The sequence below is a fragment of the Nanorana parkeri genome, unplaced genomic scaffold (genome assembly GCF_000935625.1).
Source record: "Nanorana parkeri isolate BGI_ZX_2015 unplaced genomic scaffold, ASM93562v1 scaffold177, whole genome shotgun sequence".
Taxonomy (NCBI): Eukaryota; Metazoa; Chordata; class Amphibia; order Anura; family Dicroglossidae; genus Nanorana; species Nanorana parkeri.
The window spans coordinates 1488027-1511042 of NW_017306445.1; the positions used below are offsets into that span (position 1 = coordinate 1488027).

General features: G+C 43.4%; 2 protein-coding genes across 2 annotated transcripts; one reads left to right on the plus strand and one right to left on the minus strand.

Moving 5' to 3' along the window:
• Positions 1-422: 422 nt before the first annotated feature.
• On the minus strand, positions 423-7681 carry MRPL47 (mitochondrial ribosomal protein L47). Its single transcript, XM_018554891.1, has 6 exons — positions 7538-7681; positions 5196-5256; positions 5022-5118; positions 3129-3259; positions 1963-2058; positions 423-587 (listed from the first exon to the last, which is right to left on the minus strand). The coding sequence occupies exons 1-6, from the start codon at positions 7677-7679 to the stop codon at positions 473-475; spliced, it is 642 nt and encodes a 213-aa protein (XP_018410393.1). The 5' UTR covers positions 7680-7681; the 3' UTR covers positions 423-472.
• A 5557-nt stretch (positions 7682-13238) lies between these two features.
• On the plus strand, positions 13239-22648 carry NDUFB5 (NADH:ubiquinone oxidoreductase subunit B5). Its single transcript, XM_018554895.1, has 6 exons — positions 13239-13401; positions 14808-14893; positions 16846-16912; positions 17849-17910; positions 18590-18696; positions 22404-22648. Exons 1-6 carry the CDS (start codon positions 13290-13292, stop codon positions 22522-22524), a joined length of 555 nt encoding a protein of 184 aa, XP_018410397.1. The 5' UTR covers positions 13239-13289; the 3' UTR covers positions 22525-22648.
• The last annotated feature ends 368 nt before the right edge of the window (positions 22649-23016 follow it).

Genomic DNA, 23016 nt, shown 5'->3' on the forward strand with positions numbered 1-23016 from the left:
GCGTGGAACGGTGGAAGTAAAAAATAAAAAAGTGTGGTTATGCAATATAGTGAAATGAAAAGTGTAAAATTATACAGCGCAATGCAGAATACCGCCAGCTATAATGTACTATTGCTGGGTTTTGTAGTCCTCTATAGCTGGTGGTATTCTGCATTGCGCTGTATAATGTATTATTGCTGGGATTTGTATTCCTCTATAAATCGTAAGCCAATTAATCAATGATTGAAAAGGTTGACAACTTTTTCAATAATCGATTAGTTTGTTGCAGCTCTATCCATGTCATTAATCACTACAACATTGTATGAAATGTTAAATGCTGTGGATGGTGACCTTGCATGAAAACACCTTACAACCAAACATCAGAGGAAAGATCACCACTTCATGTTCCAATTTGGTGCCTTCATTGTATAACAAAGGCATCCTGTAGGTACAAACAGTGAACATTCTATTTTATTAACAAGTATTACAACATTTAACTCCCAGACTTTTTAGCTATATGTGGGAAGCGCCTTTCCAGATCACGTTGTTTCTTTTTGGCTGTATCTCTTTTTCTTGCTTCAGATCGCAGCTGCTTTTCTAATTTCAACCTGCAAGAAACATGAAGCCGATAAACACCTTACCCTAATAAAAAAATGAGAGAAAGAGGGAGTGTGAAATCAGCATTTTATTGTCAACATTGTCACAGAGCTCAGTCTATCTTTATCAAAGCTTAATAGGCTTAATAAAGACGGTCTGAGCTTTGAAATGTTGACAAAAATGCTGATACATGTACACCTCAAGACCTGCAAGTACTTTTTTACCCATTTTGGTTTTGTATGGATATTTATTTGTGGAGGACTATCCAGGCATTTACCTTCCAAGCAGTGCAGTGGCAACCCTTGATTAGACAGACAGACAGACAGACAGACAGATATACACACAGTATGTGAACAAATGTTACTTGCCACATCTTGCTTGGGCCATGCATTCTCTCCATGTGCCACAGTGCTCGGACTCAACAGTTATTATTAACCCCTTCATGACTGAGGCCTTTTTTTAATTTTTTGCACCCATGTTATATTCCACATTTTAGGCCTGAAAATTACTTAAAACCCCCAAACATTATATATTTTCTGAATGCCAAGACCCTATAGAATAAAATGGTGGTAGTTGCAAATTTTTATGTTGCGCAATATTAGCGCAACTCCTTATTAAACCCCAATATTTAGTGAAAAATTTAATTAAGTGCCCCAAAACACAACAAAATACCCATTTTTTAATGAAATATAAAAGATGAGGTTACAACGAGTAAAATGACACCCAACATGCCCAGGTTACAAATTGCGTGCATCCGTAAAACCCCAGTACCCCAAAAAGTCCATAGAAGACGCTTTAAAAGCCCCCACAGGTCATCAATTTAGAGATACCCCAAAATACTGGCCCTAGAATTATTGCTCTCACTCCGGCGTGCGTGGCGATACCCAACATGTGTAGCGCGTTCGTTGTTTTCATACGTAAGGGCACCCGACGCATGTTTACGTGGCAACGCGCGGGGGCGGGAGACTTTTACATTTTTTTTTATTAGATTTATTTTATTTAAAATTTAATTTAAAAAACTTTAGTCTGTTTAAACAGCCCCGATGCTGGCGACGTACACTGTACGTCGTCAGTCACGAAGGGCTTAAGAAAACCTCCAGAAGACAATATTGCCCTGCACTAGATGTCCAATGCCACGGCTTTGTTGTACAGCGGTAGACGGGTTGTAAATGTGTTTTCTACCAACTGAGGTTAGCAAGTTTACAAACATGCCCATATCATTGCTTACAGACCCTGCTAAAAACATGATATAAAACAAAAAAAGATGCAGATCTCAGGGAAAAGGGAGACCCACTTGATAGAATATTTTGTTTCTATAGTAAATGAAGAGATATCATAACACTTATGGCACATTATGGAAATATTGAACATCCCCATTCAGCTTACCTGTCATAATGATCCACATATGGCAGTGCAAAAAACGTCTTTCGCATATGATTTTTATTCATGTGCCAAGGAATTGGCCATTCCTTAAATCTGTGCCTGAAAAATGCAGAACAAATCACACAGATCGTTAACAAGTATCTAGGTACTTTTGCATGAAAAAAATTACATTTGAACACATTATAAAATCAGACAAAAACAGTGCCTGAGCTCTCTTCTCCTGTGCAATATTTTCTGAGCACCTTTACAGTGATCGGTCCTTGAAGAAAGATTTAGGACTGAAATTTGAGAATTGTGTTATTCTCATTAACTTTATCAACATTTGAATGCAGAAGCCAGGGTTGGAATCTTTTAACCCCTTACAACCCCTTCTAACATTATAAATAAGAAAAAGCAAGTAGAAATCTTAACCGTTAAGAAGCCAAGAACCTGGCCTAACCCAAGCAAAAGCAATTTAAAACTGAAAAACATTTTATACATATTTTGTTTAGTGTATGCTATGTGAATGTAATAAATATAAAATAGATGTTATCCCAATTTGGCTGGGAAAGTGGAAATACACTTTAAGAGCTCCGCTAAACACTGTGCTACATATTAACTTGGGAAATGTGGAATTCTTTCTTATTTCAAGGTGTCCTCATGTCTCCAAGAGCCAGCCATAGTTGTAGAAATCTGGAACCTTTCTTCCGGCCAATGGTTGCATCTGCACTTCAGCTAGTCATATCTGACAAGTTCTGGGCCAGAAAGCTCAGTGGCCATAATGGAATCAGAGCTCTTTGTAAATTCCACTGTCAAGTTACAAGGACAGGGTAGCAAATACACATGTACCACTGCAAACAATATGGTGTCAAAGGTTACATTTAATTTGTAATCAAAGCAAAGTTAATAAACCATAAGCAAGCCATGATAATTTAGGAAGGATACATTTTTTAAAATGTTGTTTTTCCCTAGATATCTGCCATTACACCACACAGACAAGGTATATGGACTAATTTTAGGGGATATTCATGCCCTGCCTCTTGTCCTTTAATTAGCAGACTTGGATTATGATTGACCAATACTTTTTACAAGGCATGGCGGCTTTGACATCAACTAGAATGTATTTTACAAACGCAATGTTTAGACATAATGAAAGGTACTCTATATACTCCAATACAAATGAAATATACCATGTTGTTTCCCCAAAGCAGTCCTTCCTCCATTCTCCTGGACGTCCCTTTGCCTGACCAGTCTGCAGGAGACGAAGGGCAGTCTCCCTTTCTGTAACTACCTTGTCAAGGTTCTCCATGGACTTAGTTACCTTCAGGAGAAAAATCAGGGAGAACAAAAATGTCAGCAAAACAAAAAGCATGTTGGTCTTTTCTTTAATATCTTAAGCTCCATGCACATCAGTAACTGAATCTAGATACATATACAATGATCACTTGTAGGGAAATTGTGATGTAGTCTTAAGAAGCAGCATGGCACAAAAATAAAATAAAAAAGAATTATGGGGTACACCGTTTTTTGCCTTTTTAGTTTCTAATGATACAGGAGTAGATTTTGTACTGTACTCCTGTAATCAAAAATCCACCATAGGCTTGAAATTCAATGTAATATACTGTAGGCGGGGCTAAGCTCTGTGCTGACGAGCGATCATGACAATATTGTTGAGATTCTCCCCACTCTTCTCTCCTCCCATTGAGTGACAGGGGCTTGTAGGAGTTGCTGCGGGTTCATGAATACCTGTGCAGGCGCAGCAGCTCAGGACACCTCCTATCATAGTTTATTCGTGTCAGATCGACCAACACTTACACATCTGTCCCTGCAGTTCCTTCCCCACCTCCCCTCCAGCTGCTGTCTCGGGACGTACATATTTTTGGTAGATCTGACATGAATAAACTTAGATAGCAGGTGCCCTGAGCAAACTATTTTAGTGGAGGCCGGTGTTTCTAGACATAAACCAGCACAGACCCTCCCTCAACTTCAGTCATTGGTTGCTGGGACTGATGGTTTCCTAGCAACCAATGACATCAGGCAGGGCCGGTTCCTACAACTGATCTGAGTGGCTGTATAGCTCACTTGTACTAGTCTGCTGTTGTGCCCTGTCGCCCAACCCCCCCCCCCAATAGTTTTCGGGTCCCCCACTGCTCTGGAGTGGGGGCACAACACAGTGTCAGGATGGAGAGCAGGAAAGTCTGTTCTCTAATCTGCTGTAATCGGACGGACTTCTAAAAAAATAAATAAACAGTGTGATGCGGCGTGATTGGTGCATTAGCACCGCTTGGGAACACAGACCAGCAGCTGTGTGTTGCAGTGCGCCTGCTGGTGTGAATGCAACCTCAATGATGGACCGCGGTATGCGCATGAACTGAATGTCCATTCTGCCCAGACCGCGATTCGGACTTTGGCTCAATTAAAATTGTATTCACCGGACCTCCTTGGATTTGAATTCACTACCCCCGATGTATATTATAATCTATCAATCAGGATGTTATCCTTATCAAGTACTGTGCTGCTGGTAAAGTTGTACATCTATTAGGCCTTGTTCACACCAAGCGCAGATCCAGACCAGAGCAGGTGCAGACCGGATCAAAACTGCATCCAATGTATTCCTATGGTATTTTGACCTCCAGTTCACATCGCAGCGTGCAGATCCAGACCAGATCCAGAGCAGGTGAAAAAAACTGCGGCAAGCCCTATTTTACCTGCTCTGGAACGCATCAAAAACGCATGCAAGTGCCTGAAAGCCCATGTTAAACTTGAAAAAAAAAAAATGCCCGGAACGCGTCAAAACCTACTGCACTGCGTGTGCAGAAACCTGACCGGATCTGCTCTGCATTTGGTGTGAACAAGGCCTTAATGTGTGACATGAAGTAAAAGGTATATATTTATTGTTTACTAAATGATACATGTGAGTGACATAGGTTTCTGTTATGTCATCTCTACAACTGAGGGGATATGTGAAAGATGAATTATACTTGTACGAGTTTAGCCAAACAGAAGTGAAACTGGAATTACAAGTGCATCGATTGATGGACAGCGGTTTTTCAGATCAGACATGAATAATGCCTTGTTCATACCTTGTAGAGCCGATTAGAACTGGGCATAGCAACTCTCTGCCGCTTGGACTCCTGCTCTAAAGTCAGCAGCATGTTCTTCTCTTTCAGTAACACATACCTGAAAAGGACAGAAGTCTATTCACTCTCCAGACTGACATGCTGACACTCGATTATCCTTTACCCCTCACCACTTACCAAAGTTTGTGTAGATCTTCACTGCTTTTTCCTCTCAGCTGATAAATAGTCCATGCATCGCCTGAAAAGATAAAACACATAGGGGGATTTAGCAAAAATGGAGCACACAGAATCTGGAGCAGTTGCCCATAGTAACCAATCAGCTTCTCTTTAGTTTGCTCAGCTTTGAAAATAAAACAGAGAAGCTGATTAGTTGCCATGGGCAACAGCTCCACATTCTGCCTGTTCCAGTTAGTCAAATTATCCATTGTTATTTTTTTAATAAAAAGTTTATTAAGATTTTCAAAGAAGAATCTTCCAACAAAAGGCACTTTGTCATCAATTAGTACAGGAGACATTGTTTAAGCAGAGTCCGGGCCGCTACACGGTTTCATAGTTCTCATGTTTAATAAATGGGAACTCTTCCACCAATGGGAAGTATTCTATTTTGTTGTACCCTTCTTCTCAGTGACGGGACTTTAGGCGTGTTCCAATGTACAGAAATAAGAGCCTTGGTGGCGTTAAAGAGTTGACGAAGCAGCAAGCGTTTGTAATCAGCCAACGGCATGAAGGGGGCAGCGCAGTGCGTCACGTGATATGGCAGACTGGGTGATCTTTATAAATGTTCCTTATGGGAATTCATAAAACTGGTGCAGACATAATCTGGAGCAGTTCCCTGGGAACCCTCCAGCTGTTGTGGAACTAAAAGTCCCATGAGGCATCGCAAGAGTGACCGTTACAGGCAGGGCTCCCAGAGGCATGTTGGGAATTGTAGTTGAAGCACAGCTGGAGGGCCAGCGTTATCCACCTCTGTTCTAAACTCTCCTAACCCTAAAGCTCGCCATACATGTTTAGATTTCCCTCATTCAGCATGCGGGCCCCTCCATGCACATTACACAATGTGGGTCGAGGAATCTCCACTGCCGGCTATTGTATTCAGCAACCACGACACCTGCGGCTGCCGGAATACCTGAACACTGACTGCACCTGTTTGCATGCAAACACTGTTTGGCCATCAGTTCTTTAACTGACCAATTGAGCCAATTCAGCAGGGATCTGAGGAAATTCAAGCCACATATGGCCGGCTTTAGGGCATCATTAACAATTAGTAACAGTGAGTATTAGAAGCTGCAGCAAGTTAGATAGAGACTGCCAAATTTCCTGGCTGGAGGACATCCAGCTTTATCTAGCTCTTTCCTCCTTAGCCTGACTGTCCCCGGCCCAGCACTTTCACTCATTGGATTTCAGGTCTTGTAATCATGGAGGCTCCGCATTATATCTTGGCATTACCTAGGGTGGTCTGTATGCAAATGCAGTCTGCTAGGAATGCCCCCTCCTCCAGACTGACACCCAGCCATCCAGGAATTTTGATAGTTGCATAACTTCTCCCAAGAGCTACCCCGCTGCTTATATCAGGGCTGAGGGCTCTTGAGAGAAGTAATGAGGCAGGGTGCTGTGATTTTTTTTCCAGGAAGTTATGTACAACACCCTGCTGGCCCCTCCCACCAGCCATGATTTGACTGCATTGCATAAAGATGCACAGGGACCCAGTGATGGGTATAATAAAGGTATGTCATGAAAACAGAAAGATTGTATTCAAAATGTAATTAATATATTGAGGAGTTGTGAAAGGAAGACTCAGGGAAGAGAAAATATAAGCAGAACAAACTTCAGCTTTAATAATGTATTGGGGAATACAGAACTGCAGTATTTTGCAACTTTAAGGCCCCATTCACATCAAGGCAGCATCATTTCTGTGCGATTGTACAAGCGGGTTCAGCGTGGGTTTTTTTGCACGTTTATCTGTGTTTGCCACATTTTTACATGCGTAAAAACGCGTTTTGACTGGCAGCTCAAGAAACATTGCAGTCAATGGACGAAGGCGCGTACAAACGCGCAAGAAAATGTGCAGCATGCTTCTGCCGCGTGTTTCCATTGAAGTCTATGGGGGGAAAACGAGCTTGCAATTGCCAGAAAAAGCTCATGTACTTTTGTGTTTTCCTGCTCAGGTGTGAACAGGGGTCATTGAAAATCATGGCATTTCTTGTGTTGGGTGTTTAAAAGCGATTTTTCTACTGCTCAAAAACTCCTAGGTGTGAACCAGGCCTTATACCCCTATGCCCCTACTGGATCTGCCTGTCAGATAAGTTAGCTCTTGACATAGGCATAATCTAGTGACCCTAGGTCTGGTCTGTCTCTCTTACATAGACCTCTAATAGAGGATCAGTGTGCGAGAAGAAGCTCCTTTGCTTCTCAGACTAAGATATGAAAGCCGCACAATCCCAGATTTGACCTATGTGATCATGTATGTGAATAAATAAACACCTGACCTAGAAGAAAGAAAACGTATTACAATTACTGACCAGACTTTACCGTCTTCTCTCCCCAATTCTTTGGGTCATCAAAGAACTCCTCGAGGCCTCTTCGTGCTGCTGATGAGTGAAATGATGCACACTGCTGGACAGAGCTGTTTTCTGGAGTTCTTTTACTCAGGACTTGAAGCATTACACTGAAAAACAAGGAATGGAAGAGCTTCAATGTGCTACTTCATACAGAGGCTGGGGATACTATGCTGCTTTATAGACTCCACGCATACTATGCTCCTTCATACAGATCCTGGGGATACTATGCTGCTTTATAGACTCCACGCATACTATGCTCCTTCATACAGATCCTGGGGATACTATGCTGCTTTATAGACTCCACGCATACTATGCTCCTTCATACAGATCCTGGGGATACTATGCTGCTTTATAGACTCCACGCATACTATGCTCCTTCATACATATCCTGGGGATACTATGCTCCTTCATACAGATCCTGGGGTACTATGCTCCTTCATACAGATCCTGGGGATACTATGCTCCTTCATACAGATCCTGGGGATACTATGCTCCTTCATACAGATCTCAGGGATGCTATGCCCCTTCATACAGATCTCAGGGGTACTATGCTCCTTTATACAGTTCTCTGGGATGCTATGCTCCTCCATACAGATCTCAGGGATGCTATGCCCCTTCATACAGATCTCAGGGGTACTATGTCCCTTCATACAGATCTCAGGGGTACTATGTCCCTTCATACAGATCTCAGGGGTACTATGTCCCTTCATACAGATCTCAGGGGTACTATGTCCCTTCATACAGATCTCAGGGGTACTATGTCCCTTCATACAGATCTCAGGGGTACTATGTCCCTTCATACAGATCTCAGGGGTACTATGTCCCTTCATACAGATCTCAGGGGTACTATGTCCCTTCATACAGATCTCAGGGGTACTATGTCCCTTCATACAGATCTCAGGGGTACTATGTCCCTTCATACAGATCTCAGGGGTACTATGTCCCTTCATACAGATCTCAGGGGTACTATGTCCCTTCATACAGATCTCAGGGGTACTATGTCCCTTCATACAGATCTCAGGGGTACTATGTCCCTTCATACAGATCTCAGGGGTACTATGTCCCTTCATACAGATCTCAGGGGTACTATGTCCCTTCATACAGATCTCAGGGGTACTATGTCCCTTCATACAGATCTCAGGGGTACTATGTCCCTTCATACAGATCTCAGGGGTACTATGTCCCTTCATACAGATCTCAGGGGTACTATGTCCCTTCATACAGATCTCAGGGGTACTATGTCCCTTCATACAGATCTCAGGGGTACTATGTCCCTTCATACAGATCTCAGGGGTACTATGTCCCTTCATACAGATCTCAGGGGTACTATGTCCCTTCATACAGATCTCAGGGGTACTATGTCCCTTCATACAGATCTCAGGGGTACTATGTCCCTTCATACAGATCTCAGGGGTACTATGTCCCTTCATACAGATCTCAGGGGTACTATGTCCCTTCATACAGATCTCAGGGGTACTATGTCCCTTCATACAGATCTCAGGGGTACTATGTCCCTTCATACAGATCTCAGGGGTACTATGTCCCTTCATACAGATCTCAGGGGTACTATGTCCCTTCATACAGATCTCAGGGGTACTATGTCCCTTCATACAGATCTCAGGGGTACTATGTCCCTTCATACAGATCTCAGGGGTACTATGTCCCTTCATACAGATCTCAGGGGTACTATGTCCCTTCATACAGATCTCAGGGGTACTATGTCCCTTCATACAGATCTCAGGGGTACTATGTCCCTTCATACAGATCTCAGGGGTACTATGTCCCTTCATACAGATCTCAGGGGTACTATGTCCCTTCATACAGATCTCAGGGGTACTATGTCCCTTCATACAGATCTCAGGGGTACTATGTCCCTTCATACAGATCTCAGGGGTACTATGTCCCTTCATACAGATCTCAGGGGTACTATGTCCCTTCATACAGATCTCAGGGGTACTATGTCCCTTCATACAGATCTCAGGGGTACTATGTCCCTTCATACAGATCTCAGGGGTACTATGTCCCTTCATACAGATCTCAGGGGTACTATGTCCCTTCATACAGATCTCAGGGGTACTATGTCCCTTCATACAGATCTCAGGGGTACTATGTCCCTTCATACAGATCTCAGGGGTACTATGTCCCTTCATACAGATCTCAGGGGTACTATGTCCCTTCATACAGATCTCAGGGGTACTATGTCCCTTCATACAGATCTCAGGGGTACTATGTCCCTTCATACAGATCTCAGGGGTACTATGTCCCTTCATACAGATCTCAGGGGTACTATGTCCCTTCATACAGATCTCAGGGGTACTATGTCCCTTCATACAGATCTCAGGGGTACTATGTCCCTTCATACAGATCTCAGGGGTACTATGTCCCTTCATACAGATCTCAGGGGTACTATGTCCCTTCATACAGATCTCAGGGGTACTATGTCCCTTCATACAGATCTCAGGGGTACTATGTCCCTTCATACAGATCTCAGGGGTACTATGTCCCTTCATACAGATCTCAGGGGTACTATGTCCCTTCATACAGATCTCAGGGGTACTATGTCCCTTCATACAGATCTCAGGGGTACTATGTCCCTTCATACAGATCTCAGGGGTACTATGTCCCTTCATACAGATCTCAGGGGTACTATGTCCCTTCATACAGATCTCAGGGGTACTATGTCCCTTCATACAGATCTCAGGGGTACTATGTCCCTTCATACAGATCTCAGGGGTACTATGTCCCTTCATACAGATCTCAGGGGTACTATGTCCCTTCATACAGATCTCAGGGGTACTATGTCCCTTCATACAGATCTCAGGGGTACTATGTCCCTTCATACAGATCTCAGGGGTACTATGTCCCTTCATACAGATCTCAGGGGTACTATGTCCCTTCATACAGATCTCAGGGGTACTATGTCCCTTCATACAGATCTCAGGGGTACTATGTCCCTTCATACAGATCTCAGGGGTACTATGTCCCTTCATACAGATCTCAGGGGTACTATGTCCCTTCATACAGATCTCAGGGGTACTATGTCCCTTCATACAGATCTCAGGGGTACTATGTCCCTTCATACAGATCTCAGGGGTACTATGTCCCTTCATACAGATCTCAGGGGTACTATGTCCCTTCATACAGATCTCAGGGGTACTATGTCCCTTCATACAGATCTCAGGGGTACTATGTCCCTTCATACAGATCTCAGGGGTACTATGTCCCTTCATACAGATCTCAGGGGTACTATGTCCCTTCATACAGATCTCAGGGGTACTATGTCCCTTCATACAGATCTCAGGGGTACTATGTCCCTTCATACAGATCTCAGGGGTACTATGTCCCTTCATACAGATCTCAGGGGTACTATGTCCCTTCATACAGATCTCAGGGGTACTATGTCCCTTCATACAGATCTCAGGGGTACTATGTCCCTTCATACAGATCTCAGGGGTACTATGTCCCTTCATACAGATCTCAGGGGTACTATGTCCCTTCATACAGATCTCAGGGGTACTATGTCCCTTCATACAGATCTCAGGGGTACTATGTCCCTTCATACAGATCTCAGGGGTACTATGTCCCTTCATACAGATCTCAGGGGTACTATGTCCCTTCATACAGATCTCAGGGGTACTATGTCCCTTCATACAGATCTCAGGGGTACTATGTCCCTTCATACAGATCTCAGGGGTACTATGTCCCTTCATACAGATCTCAGGGGTACTATGTCCCTTCATACAGATCTCAGGGGTACTATGTCCCTTCATACAGATCTCAGGGGTACTATGTCCCTTCATACAGATCTCAGGGGTACTATGTCCCTTCATACAGATCTCAGGGGTACTATGTCCCTTCATACAGATCTCAGGGGTACTATGTCCCTTCATACAGATCTCAGGGGTACTATGTCCCTTCATACAGATCTCAGGGGTACTATGTCCCTTCATACAGATCTCAGGGGTACTATGTCCCTTCATACAGATCTCAGGGGTACTATGTCCCTTCATACAGATCTCAGGGGTACTATGTCCCTTCATACAGATCTCAGGGGTACTATGTCCCTTCATACAGATCTCAGGGGTACTATGTCCCTTCATACAGATCTCAGGGGTACTATGTCCCTTCATACAGATCTCAGGGGTACTATGTCCCTTCATACAGATCTCAGGGGTACTATGTCCCTTCATACAGATCTCAGGGGTACTATGTCCCTTCATACAGATCTCAGGGGTACTATGTCCCTTCATACAGATCTCAGGGGTACTATGTCCCTTCATACAGATCTCAGGGGTACTATGTCCCTTCATACAGATCTCAGGGGTACTATGTCCCTTCATACAGATCTCAGGGGTACTATGTCCCTTCATACAGATCTCAGGGGTACTATGTCCCTTCATACAGATCTCAGGGGTACTATGTCCCTTCATACAGATCTCAGGGGTACTATGTCCCTTCATACAGATCTCAGGGGTACTATGTCCCTTCATACAGATCTCAGGGGTACTATGTCCCTTCATACAGATCTCAGGGGTACTATGTCCCTTCATACAGATCTCAGGGGTACTATGTCCCTTCATACAGATCTCAGGGGTACTATGTCCCTTCATACAGATCTCAGGGGTACTATGTCCCTTCATACAGATCTCAGGGGTACTATGTCCCTTCATACAGATCTCAGGGGTACTATGCACCTTCATACAGATCTCAGGGATACTATGCCCCTTCATACAGATCTCAGGGATACTATGCCCCTTCATACAGATCTCAGGGATGCTATGCCCCTTCATACAGATCTCAGGGATGCTATGTTCCTTCATACAGATCTCAGGGGTGCTATGCTCCTTCATACAGATCTCAGGGATGCTATGCTCCTTCATACAGATCTCTGGGATGCTATGCTCCTTCATACAGATCTCAGGGATACTATGCTCCTTCATACAGATCTCAGGGATGCTATGCTCCTTCATACAGATCTCAGGGACGCTATGCCCCTTCATACAGATCTCAGGGGTACTATGCCCCTTCATACAGATCTCAGGGGTACACTTCTTCTTGCAGCAGCCAATCAGCATCCAGCATTCATTTCTTCAGAATAATTTGTAGCCCGGGGGGACATCAGCACACCACAGACCTGCCATGGCATACTTTCTATACAGGATTATAAAGCCTACTGTACGTACACGGCTCTTCACATAGGAAGACAGGACTGATCAGCAGTACCTAGATGTAAGGTCACGGACATATCTCAACACCTGAGCCTGTCCCTGATAATGGGGTCACCAGAAGGGTATAGGTGAGTCTTGTGCATCACACAGATTCTCTTACCCGGACAATCCGCCCACAGTCCTGACATTGATCTTCGTGGAGCCCTGGCACAGCCGCCTGCAGCCTACCAGCAGCATCCTCATTGTGGACGCCGCCATCTTCCCGGGCCACAGCTCCCACAATGCACCAGGGCCGGCTGTCATATGACGTCAAAGCGATCATATCGGTATCATACTCTGCGGTTTTAGAAAAGAACGGAGACAATTAGATAGATCTGAGTAGACCCTGTTCGGTGGTTGTGAAGTAACGAGTGCTTGTGGCAGGGTTTCATTACCCACTGAATGAGCCAGTAAGGGCAACTTGCCAGTACTAAACGTGTCTCTGGTGGCGTCCTCGACAGGCTGATAGTAGTACCCATAATCCCCCGCGCCTGTCCCAGGTGAACATGGCGGGGATGAGCCTGCTCCGGTCGGCGGTGGTCAGCCGCCTGCAATGTCTTCAGCGCTGGCCGTTCCGGAGTGATGTGTTGATGAGGAGAGGGCCGCCGGCTGCCGCTGGTGAGAGTACGGCCTAATCGGCCATAGTGTCCTGGGTGACCTCTGCCTGGGGACAGGATGACATTGGCTGGCTGTGCGGTCATAGGACGATGCAGATCACTGTGTATTGTAGTGAATATTGTGAGACAATGGAAGTGTGTCATGGAGTCCAGTGATATCTCTGTATGGTGAACTGCCAGTCCCAGACCAGGAGTGTCCCCCATCCTCAGGGATCATTGAACCCCATAGGCAGGGCATGGGGGGCTCACATTGGGCTGGTGTTGGTACTCTTTGGCTTGTGTTGATGGGTAAAATCAGTTTGCTTACAGGTGCATTCTGATTGTATTGTAGACCCTTGTGTCATCATTTAGGACCCATTCACACCTGTACATGGTACCGGTGTTCTAACAGAATACCGGACTTTGTTGGAAATCTGGACCCGGTCCACGCAAATGTGCGATTGGTCCATAAATTTCACCGGCTATTTGTCTGTCTTGTGCATGTGCTGGGAAGCGTGTCCAGATCATTTATAACAATCCGTGTACCCATTGCACTCCTTACCGCTTAATCCGTAATGATAGGTTGGGTGCATCAGTAGTCGACGGATGGCCACCGTCTGAATAAAGTATAGGAAATTATGGACACCGGCACTCCAAAGTAGAATAACGTCTTTTATTGACGTTCCATGCAACAATACACTTTTATATGCAATAAGTGTATTGTTGCATGGAACGTCAATAAAAGACGTTATTCTACTTTGGAGTGCCGGTGTCCATAATTTCCTATGCAGATCATTTACAATGCGCCGCTTCCCAGGACATGCGCCAGTGGCAATGAAATTTGTGGGTCTGAGCATGCGTGTTAAGCCGGCGCCCCCTGATCAGTGGCTCAGAGCTTGTGCATGCAGCCCATGCCCTGGAAGTGACGCATGGGTCCAGGGTTCTACCAGAACACCGGAATGCACGAGTGGCATCCGTGTGGATTAAAAAATGTTAGCGCTTTCGTCTAGCACGGTCTTCCACATGGAAAACCATGCGGGAAACGCAGAGGCTATATGTGAATGGAGCCTTAGTATGTTGTTGTGCTCTGGGGTGCCATTCATGTGTGTTGCAGTAAAACGCATGTTACTGCAATGTTATAGTGAGAATGGACTCTTAATGGAAGGCACCTTCCACAATAACCTAATTTTTTTGCTTTGCACATGTTTGGATGATTCAAGTCAACACAGCTTCACCTCATTCTCTTTGCACAGTGAATTTTCACTTAGCTTAGTGAACAAGCTGAAGCTGTTCTGACATGCAAGCAATAATCCCAATTTTGTTATTTCATTTTCCTTGCACGATTAGGTGTTCTTTGCAGAGTGAACATGCTCTATTCCTTTACTACATCAACCTCACTGTGTTTAATCTTTTTGCTTTCCTTTTTAGTGCCTGTGCGTTTTGGCAGCCATGGAAAGAAGCTCTTTTACATTACAGCTTCAACTTACCATGACACGAAATTTAAAAGCTACTTGGTAAGTCCGCTCTCCGTTTAGTAATAAGACATTGGGGGGAATTAATCAAAACTGGAGCAGAGAGAATCTGGAGCAGTTGCCCATGGCAACCAATCAGCATCTCTCTTCAGTTTGCTCAGGTAAGATTTTAAAATGAGACTGAGACGCTGATTGGTTGCAGTGCAAATCGGCTTCAGAATTTGTCTGCTCCAGTTTTGATAAATTCCCCCCATTGACATTTGGGGCATTTTCTGCTTGAGTGGTATACAGTTTAGAATTACTACCTGACATTGGTTTATCTTTGTTGATAAGACCCCTTTCATACGGGCATGGCCCTTTCCAGTCAGCAGGGGCTCCGTGCACAGATCAGAGCAGTATGGAACAGATGTCACTTTTGTGACATTCACCTATATTCAGTTTTTGCTTCATCTAGTGATGGAGGAAAAAACTGAACTTGCCAGACCCATGTTAGGTCTATGAGGAGTCGGATGTAAGCAGACGTGACCATTTACCTCCGATCTGTTCTGCAAAACCGAACTCACATCTGCTGACATCCAACTACCCATAGACTAACATTAACGTGACACTAAACTCCGGAGTTGAATCTTAATAGTTTGGGTACTTGAATGTATTTTTTAACAAAAATGTATCTTATTTGTGTATCACTCGGCTGTAGAATCATCTCTGAATTCTGACACTGTCCTTCCTTCTGGAGGGTGGCTACTTTTGTTCCCCATGGTCCCTGTGTGTTGTAAAGTAGCCACCGCTACAAGCTCACTCCTGTGATGGACTACAATCTCAATATAAATTACTAAACTAAATTTGAGATTGTAGTCCATCACAGGAGCAAGCTTGGAGTGGTGGCTACTTTACAACACACACAGGGACCATGGGGAACAAAAGTAGCCACCCTCCAGAAGGAAGGACAGTGTCAGCACCAATTCAGAGATGATTTGAGGATCTACAGCCGAGTGATACACAAATCAGATACATTTTGTGAATAGTTAAGTTACTTGAATACATTTTTAAGATTTAACTCCTGAGTTTACTGTCACTTTAAGCTTTCGCTCAGGTCCGCCTGTGTCAAACACTGTGTGAAAGGGGCTTTACACCAAGGCCATTCAGGTTTTGAAACTATTATAGTTTTATATTTTTACATAGATATTTGAATCTAAAGTATGTTTACGTCCACTATGCAAAATGTCTCAGTCTTGGCATGTGTTTATGGACTGGCAATGTCGATATGGCGATGGCCCTATGCTTGATATTGTGTTAGTAACTTGAAGAAAAGTCCTGAAAAGGTGTCTGAGCTAGCAAATTCTACGGGTGCATTGCAGATGAATGAAGATACTTGTGGAAAACAAACAAAAAAAAGTGTCTGCAGCATTCAACTCTCAAGGCCACATTCACAAATTTGAGGTCTTGTGCAGTGTGTTAACATGCATTGCGCTAAGGTATCTATTAGGGATGTCCCGATGCCACTTTTTCAGGCCCAAGTACAAGTACATCCCCTCATGTACTTGCCGATACCAATTACCGATACTTTTAAGTGGGTTCCAGCACTGTTAGTGGCCGGAATGCACTGGATCACGTTGCATTCTGGGTGGGAGGAGGTGTGAGGATGCCCTTTAAGTAAATAGCGTGGCAGCCACACCTCCCGCCCGCAGTGTGATTGCCCGCACCGGAACGCATGGCACAGCAATGGCCGCTGTGCGGTGGGATAGCAAAAAATAGTGCCAGCCACTAACGTGCTGGGACACACTGGATGTGGTGTGACCAAGCCCTTCTCAGAGAAAATGAACTTACCCACACCGCTCCGCAACCTTTTCCTGGCCCCACTGTTAATACCTGTATGCTGCAAGCGCTAGACCACCCTTACCCACCCCCCAGGGAATCTCTTTAACCTGGTGCTTTTGCCTTGATCTTCTGTAACTCCAGTACTCCTGTAATTGTAATGTTCATTTTGTTTACAGACATTCTACGTACTTCTTGGTCTGATACCTGCCACTATTGGCATATTACTCATCAATATTTTCATTGGTAAGTACCAACTGTTTATTTTCACTGTGATTTTTTTTTTTTTTGGTGTATTAAAATAATAGTGTATTGTTTTTCACAAATAAAAAAAAAAAAGGTTGTATAGCTTTCCCTGAAGTTCCATGACCAGTTATTAAACTGTCCTTGATTCCTTACAACCCCCCACCCCACACACCCCTGCGCAGGTGTTTAGTTAGCTGCCTCTGACATCAGCAGCCTCCCATGTTGTTTAAATCCTTCATTATTTTGTAGTCTATGGGAAGTTGCTGTGCAGATCTGGGCAGCACCAAGTGGATTTCTGAAGGGAGGATGTGAACACTGGGGGAAGCAGCCGCTGTCAGGGAAAAATATGTAGCATCTGTGGGGGGATGGGGGTTTCAAAAAGGTTAGGGAATGGGTCTTTGAAGTTTTGATGTAAACTTATCCTTCTAAAGGTTCCTAAATCAGAACATGGAAGGAAGCTCCTTCTGCTGCCGCCCTATCAGCACCCATAGACAAAGGGGCAAGATGCTATAACGTCATTGAGCTTTATATGGCCACTTGGCTATATTTGGTCAATTGCATCGACCCTTTGTTTATGTGCAGCTGCAGGGCGGGGAGCGCCCCAGCCCGCAGGTGATTGACAGTTGGCCCAATGCTGCTTTTGGGTTTGGAGAAGTTTTGGTTTGGTCCAAAACTGAGCTCATCCCTAATGCTAACAGTAATAACAAGCATTACAAGTACTGTATGATGGTGTAGGAAGGAGTGGCTCACCCAAGATCTTCTTTTGAGGTCATTAACATTGGCTATAAGAGCTGCACTGAAATCATTTGCTGTGTTTGAAATGGCAGTGATAGTAGGTGTGGAGGTGCCGACATTTAACAATGGCAAATATGAAATGTTGACAATAAAAGCTCTCTGTCCATCTTGTACATGTTAAGTTATATTTCATGTTACCAGGTCCAGCCGAACTGGCAGAAATTCCAGAAGGCTATACTCCTGAACACTGGGAATACTATCGGGTAAGCTGTAGCAGTGTTAGTAGTGTATAGTATAGCATTGAGTTGTTGGAGTCCAAAAAATGTCTTGTGCTAGAAACTAGATGACTGCAGGTATAAAGCGCTGGCACCTAGAGGATAGAATAACATGTCTGAATAGCCCAGCAGTCAGCACTACCTGCAGGATTTATAAAGCTGGTGCAGGTACCTGCACGTTATACCTGCAGCAGTTTTCTGTTTTGTTTATTTTTTTTCCTGGGTTGATTTACTAAAGATGTAGTTTGTTCACTTTGCTTAGTAAATGAGGTGAAGCTGTGTTCACTTCAGTCAATCAATGTACAAACAAAAAAACCTTCTTTTTATTCATTTTTTTCTGCACATTATCGGATACTTAAAGTGAACGTACACTTTTCCAAGTAAACCGCATCTACGCTTTTTAGTAAATAAACCCAGAGTCACTTTGAGAGTGAAGTCCGCAATGGAGCCTCCATATTTTTCTTGTGACAGGTTCTCTTTGAATATTGAGATGTTCTTATGTAAATGTGGCTTGAATCCAAACAATAGTAAGAAAAAAACAAACCAATATTGGCTATAAAAAAAGAATCGATGGAAGTTTGTATTAATGCCCTCCTACTTTATACTTGTCTTTGAGCTTCTTTACCTATGTTACTGGTATGAATTTTCTTTTGTCATTTTTTTTCAGCACCCAATCACTCGTTTTCTATCCCGTAATGTGTTTCATCCTGTTGATGAGTCCTATGAGAAAGGAATGGCTATAATCTACAAGGAAAATGAGAAACGCCTGCTCAGGTAGAACAATAACTTGCACTGTTCAGGTTGTTTTAAAACTGCTACAGACATATTTATATTTGAAGTGTCCTTGACAGCTATTTTTGTTTCCCACATTGAAGAAAATGAATAACATAGTCAGGAAAATAAATGAGCCAAATATGTAAAAGTCAATGAATGTATACCCCGGAAGTCTACTTTTGTAGAAAACCTTTTTCAGTTTGAACAGCCAAATTTTTTAAAAGACTTTGCTGGACGGTATTGCTTCGATCCCTTTTGTAAATGGAATATTTGTTCTGTGAACTTGTTTTAGGCTTATTGATCCCAATTTTTTTTGTATTTTTTACAAAAGTTGTTTGAACATGAGCTCCCTGGTGGGCACTGACTCTGATCTTTCAAGAGCTTCTCTTTGATCAAGAGTTACAGCCACCAAAGAATCTTCAGCATCCAGCACACTGCAGAATCCCCCCCCCCCCCCCCAATCAGATGTATACAAACAGGTGTCAGTTTACATCAAATTACTCCCGATCCGGCACAATCAGGTCCGCCGAAACATGACTCTGCTGCGTTTGTTTTTCCAGACCTGGCTGGATTCGGGGTTAATTGAATGACTGTTTAGATTCGGCTGCCCATAGACTAAAGCTGGCCACAGACCTTGCAACCATCGTAAGACTTTTGTCTAGCGTTGTTTGTAAGGTAATTAAAGAAAACGTACGATCTGCCCATCTTGGACAGGCAGATCGTACTTGCGATAATCGCAAGTATGCCCCGCTGAAGGGCGGGCTTTCCGATGACCGCATTGCTGAACGGGCAGTGTGCGCTTGCGGCACTTACGAACATGCCACACACCTGCCGACAATCGTGCGATTCTCGGCGGGTTTTCGAACATGTTCCTAAGATAAAAGTCGTGCGACCGTACAGTAGAAACGGTCGCACGGCTCCCACACACCTTGCGATAATCGTATGATCGCCGGATTTCCCGCAATTATCATAGGATTATCGCAAGGTGTGTGGGCACCTTAACACTGGATTTTCGATCAGCTCCACCTGAAAATCGGAATGCCCGTGTGAAAGGGGACTTAGATTGCACCTTTGTCTGGTATTACTTCATTCAAATAAATTCTGATTGGCTGCTCCAGGTTACTGCACGCTATGTGCTTTAAGGTGCCCATACACCTTATGATTATCGCACAATTACTTTCGTACAATGATCGAACCGTCGTCCGATTTTCCTACAACTGCCCCATCATGCACAGACCTTTGTGGGTTTCAATTAGCGTTCATTAGCAATATCATCTTGCCGAATTCTGTCGATTTGACAAAGGATTTTGGTTTACGCATGAGCAGTGTTGCGATTTTTCTTCATACGAAAACGCCACTAATCTATCGAATTTCATACGATTCGATAAAAGTTTTCTAGCCTGCTGGAAAGACAAAAGTCAAACGGTTGTACACTTCCCATCAACTGTGCGATTATCTTACGAAAACGCGATCGCATATGAAAATTGTGCGATAATCGGAAGGTGTATGGGCACCTTCTACTCCTTTGCAGTTTTCAAAGCATGCTGGGCTTTTTAACCAGAACGCCAACAATATATGTATGCTTGTAAGCACACTGTTTAAACCAAGACATACCTTTTTAAAGAAGAACTCCAGGAAAAAAATGATTAACCCCTGCACTGCAAGGGTTAACTGATCGTTTTAGTCTAGGTTAAAAAATAAAGTGGACTCCCCTGATGCTCTGAGCCGGCTTGTTTTTAGACCGGTCCCTAGAGCTTCTCTCTCCCTCCTCTGCAGCAGTCTAAGGTCCTGTAAATCATCACGGCTTTACACAGTATATAAACATGGGGACGCTAAGGAAGATTCCACTGCTGCAGCGCAGGAGGAAAGAGGCTGGAGGTAGCTCTGTGACAGCTGGCTGGCTCAGAGCTTCGGGTGAGTAACTGTTTTTTTAGCACTTAGATGAAAATGGGCACTTAACCCCTGCAGTGCAGGGGTAGCCCACTGCAAGGGTTAAGAAACCGTTTCCTGGAGTTCTTTTTGAACCTCCTCTACTAGAAGAGGGAGGGGGTGTAATACTCCTCTGTGACTCACACTGCAGTCTTTGCAATTTGATCTTCCTGCTCTTCAGATCTGTTTCACATGACAGCTGTGGAATAAGTTGGGGAAAGTTGTCTCTTGTAGGAAGCTTGCCACCTACCGGCTGTCATTGGCAATGATTAAACAATCATATTTTGTACTTGGTATAGTAATTGTTATACGTTCCCTTAACCCTTTCATGACTGAGCTTGTTTTTAGTTTCTGTTCGTAAATGACTGACACACTTTTGACATTTTTGCTGTGTGATTCTTCCACGTCAGTAATATACTTTCTTACAAAGTGCACCCACACATATTATATATTGTTTTTTAGAGGACAGATAGGGCTACATATTTATATCACATATGTGTGTCTAACGCCTCACTTAGGACAAATAAAATATAAAAAAAGAGGAAAAAACCCTTTTAAAAAAACACTTTTTTCCCAGTTTTGATTTGTAGTATTTTTTACAAAACCAGCACAGCTAAAAAAAAAAAAAATGCAATAAATACCTTTTATTTGTCCCTTTATTTTTTTTACACTTTTCACTATTTAACCCCTTCATGACTGAGGCCCTTTTTTCATTTTTTGCACCCATGTTATATTGCACATTTTAGGCCTGAAAATGACGTAAAACCCCCCAACATTATATATTTTCTGAATGCCAAGATCCTATAGAATAAAATGGTGGTAGTTGAAAATTTTTATTCAGGATTCAGCTGTCACTAGTTTTCTGATTGTTGCAACAACGGTCAGAAAACTGAAACATTCTCCTTTCAGGAATAGATACATTATGTATCCCTGAAAGTGAAAGAAAAAAAAAAAAGCCAGTATACGATCCGAGAGAGATCTCTCGATCTATACGAGCTGTAAGAATGTCGGCTTTTGCCGGCATGTTTGCCCGCTCTGCTTTGACTCTCAGACACCCGATATTAAGGTATCAGGTGTCTGAAAAAGGTTAACCCTTTCATTAATGAATGCCTCTATACTGAGGCATCCATTAATGAATGGTAACCGCTGATTCTCAGCGGTTACCAGCCCTCTAGTGCAGCAAATAACTCGTCACGTACAGTGTCCGTGACGAGTCATTTGGTCCCTTTGTGGCGGGACGTACAGTGTACGTCTCCCGTCACGAAGGGGTTAAAGAGGAACTCCAGTCATTTAAAAAAAAAAGATCCCTTGCAGTGCGGCTTCCCCAGCACTGCAGAAGCTAACTGCTTGTTTTGGTCTAGGACCAGAATACAGAAGATACTCAGCTGATCCTCAGTTCTTTGGAAGCCACAACTCACTTCTCTTACCTTCTGCTCTGGCGCCGGTATGTCCCTCGGTATCCTCCGAATCTAATGTAGGTGAATGGAACTACATTAGACACGATGACGTCAGCGGGGTGCAGATCGTCAGAGTCTGGGGAAGAAAAAGGCTGAGGGGACCGAGGATCAGGTAAGTATATTTTTTATTTGCGCCCCTAGACCAAAACTAGCAGTTTTGTAAGGCTTATTTTTTAAGATTCCTTTCTTTAAAGTTTCCTGTAGCTCTGGTGAGGAGAGGTTGTGTTCCATAAATTTGGCTATTTTATATACGCCAGCAATGTTCTGTTTCTATTTAGCACTATTTGTTATAACTTTGTCTCTTTTTTTACATTTTATTAGGCTCTATGAAGATACCGCCCGTGCCGCCATGAGAAAGAGGGGAGATGGTCCATGGTATTATTATGAAACATTGGATAAAAACCTCATTGACCATGAACATAAATCCACCCCTGATCAGTAATGAATCTGCTCATTTAGGACTCCTGTAAATCGTTTGTCACAGTAGATTATGCTATAAATGCCAAGTTGGTGTCATCAATATTCATAACCTTCAGTTTGTAAACAATAAAACGATATATATCTTTGCCACGTGTAGATTATTTTTCTTGCAGTGGAATGATAATTTCCATATAATTGGCGGATGCCTATTAGCCTAGGAAGGGATGTAAGAAAATCACCAACCTTCTTTCTGAGTGCCTTAGAAAGCTCTTTTGATCTTGGCACGATGACACCACGCACATAAATAGTGAAGAAAGCACCAGACACTAGATATCTGAGGTTTAAATAAGACAGATTCCACCTGCATACTCCTTTTAAAGAAGGTCTAATCATTGGCACCTAATCTGAAACAAGATTGGAAGTGGTGGTAAATATGGGGGTAGTTACTTTTTCCACATCACAAATCTGCATTGCCATTCATTTAGATTATGAGAATAAATGTCAATTTTGTGGG

What these genes read in the sequence shown, in the direction of transcription:
- MRPL47 (XM_018554891.1), bottom strand. Translation starts at nt 7,679, where the DNA reads ATGCTTCAAGTCCTGAGTAAAAGAACTCCAGAAAACAGCTCTGTCCAG. An exon ending in AGAGAAGACGGTAAAGTCTG is followed by an intron (nt 5,257 to 7,537) that starts GTCAGTAATTGT and finishes TTATCTTTTCAG; the next exon opens with GCGATGCATGGACTATTTAT. An exon ending in TATGTGGATCATTATGACAG is followed by an intron (nt 588 to 1,962) that starts GTAAGCTGAATG and finishes TGTTTCTTGCAG; the next exon opens with GTTGAAATTAGAAAAGCAGC.
- NDUFB5 (XM_018554895.1), top strand. Translation starts at nt 13,290, where the DNA reads ATGGCGGGGATGAGCCTGCTCCGGTCGGCGGTGGTCAGCCGCCTGCAA. An exon ending in AGGGCCGCCGGCTGCCGCTG is followed by an intron (nt 13,402 to 14,807) that starts GTGAGAGTACGG and finishes TTTCCTTTTTAG; the next exon opens with TGCCTGTGCGTTTTGGCAGC. An exon ending in AACACTGGGAATACTATCGG is followed by an intron (nt 17,911 to 18,589) that starts GTAAGCTGTAGC and finishes ATTTTTTTTCAG; the next exon opens with CACCCAATCACTCGTTTTCT.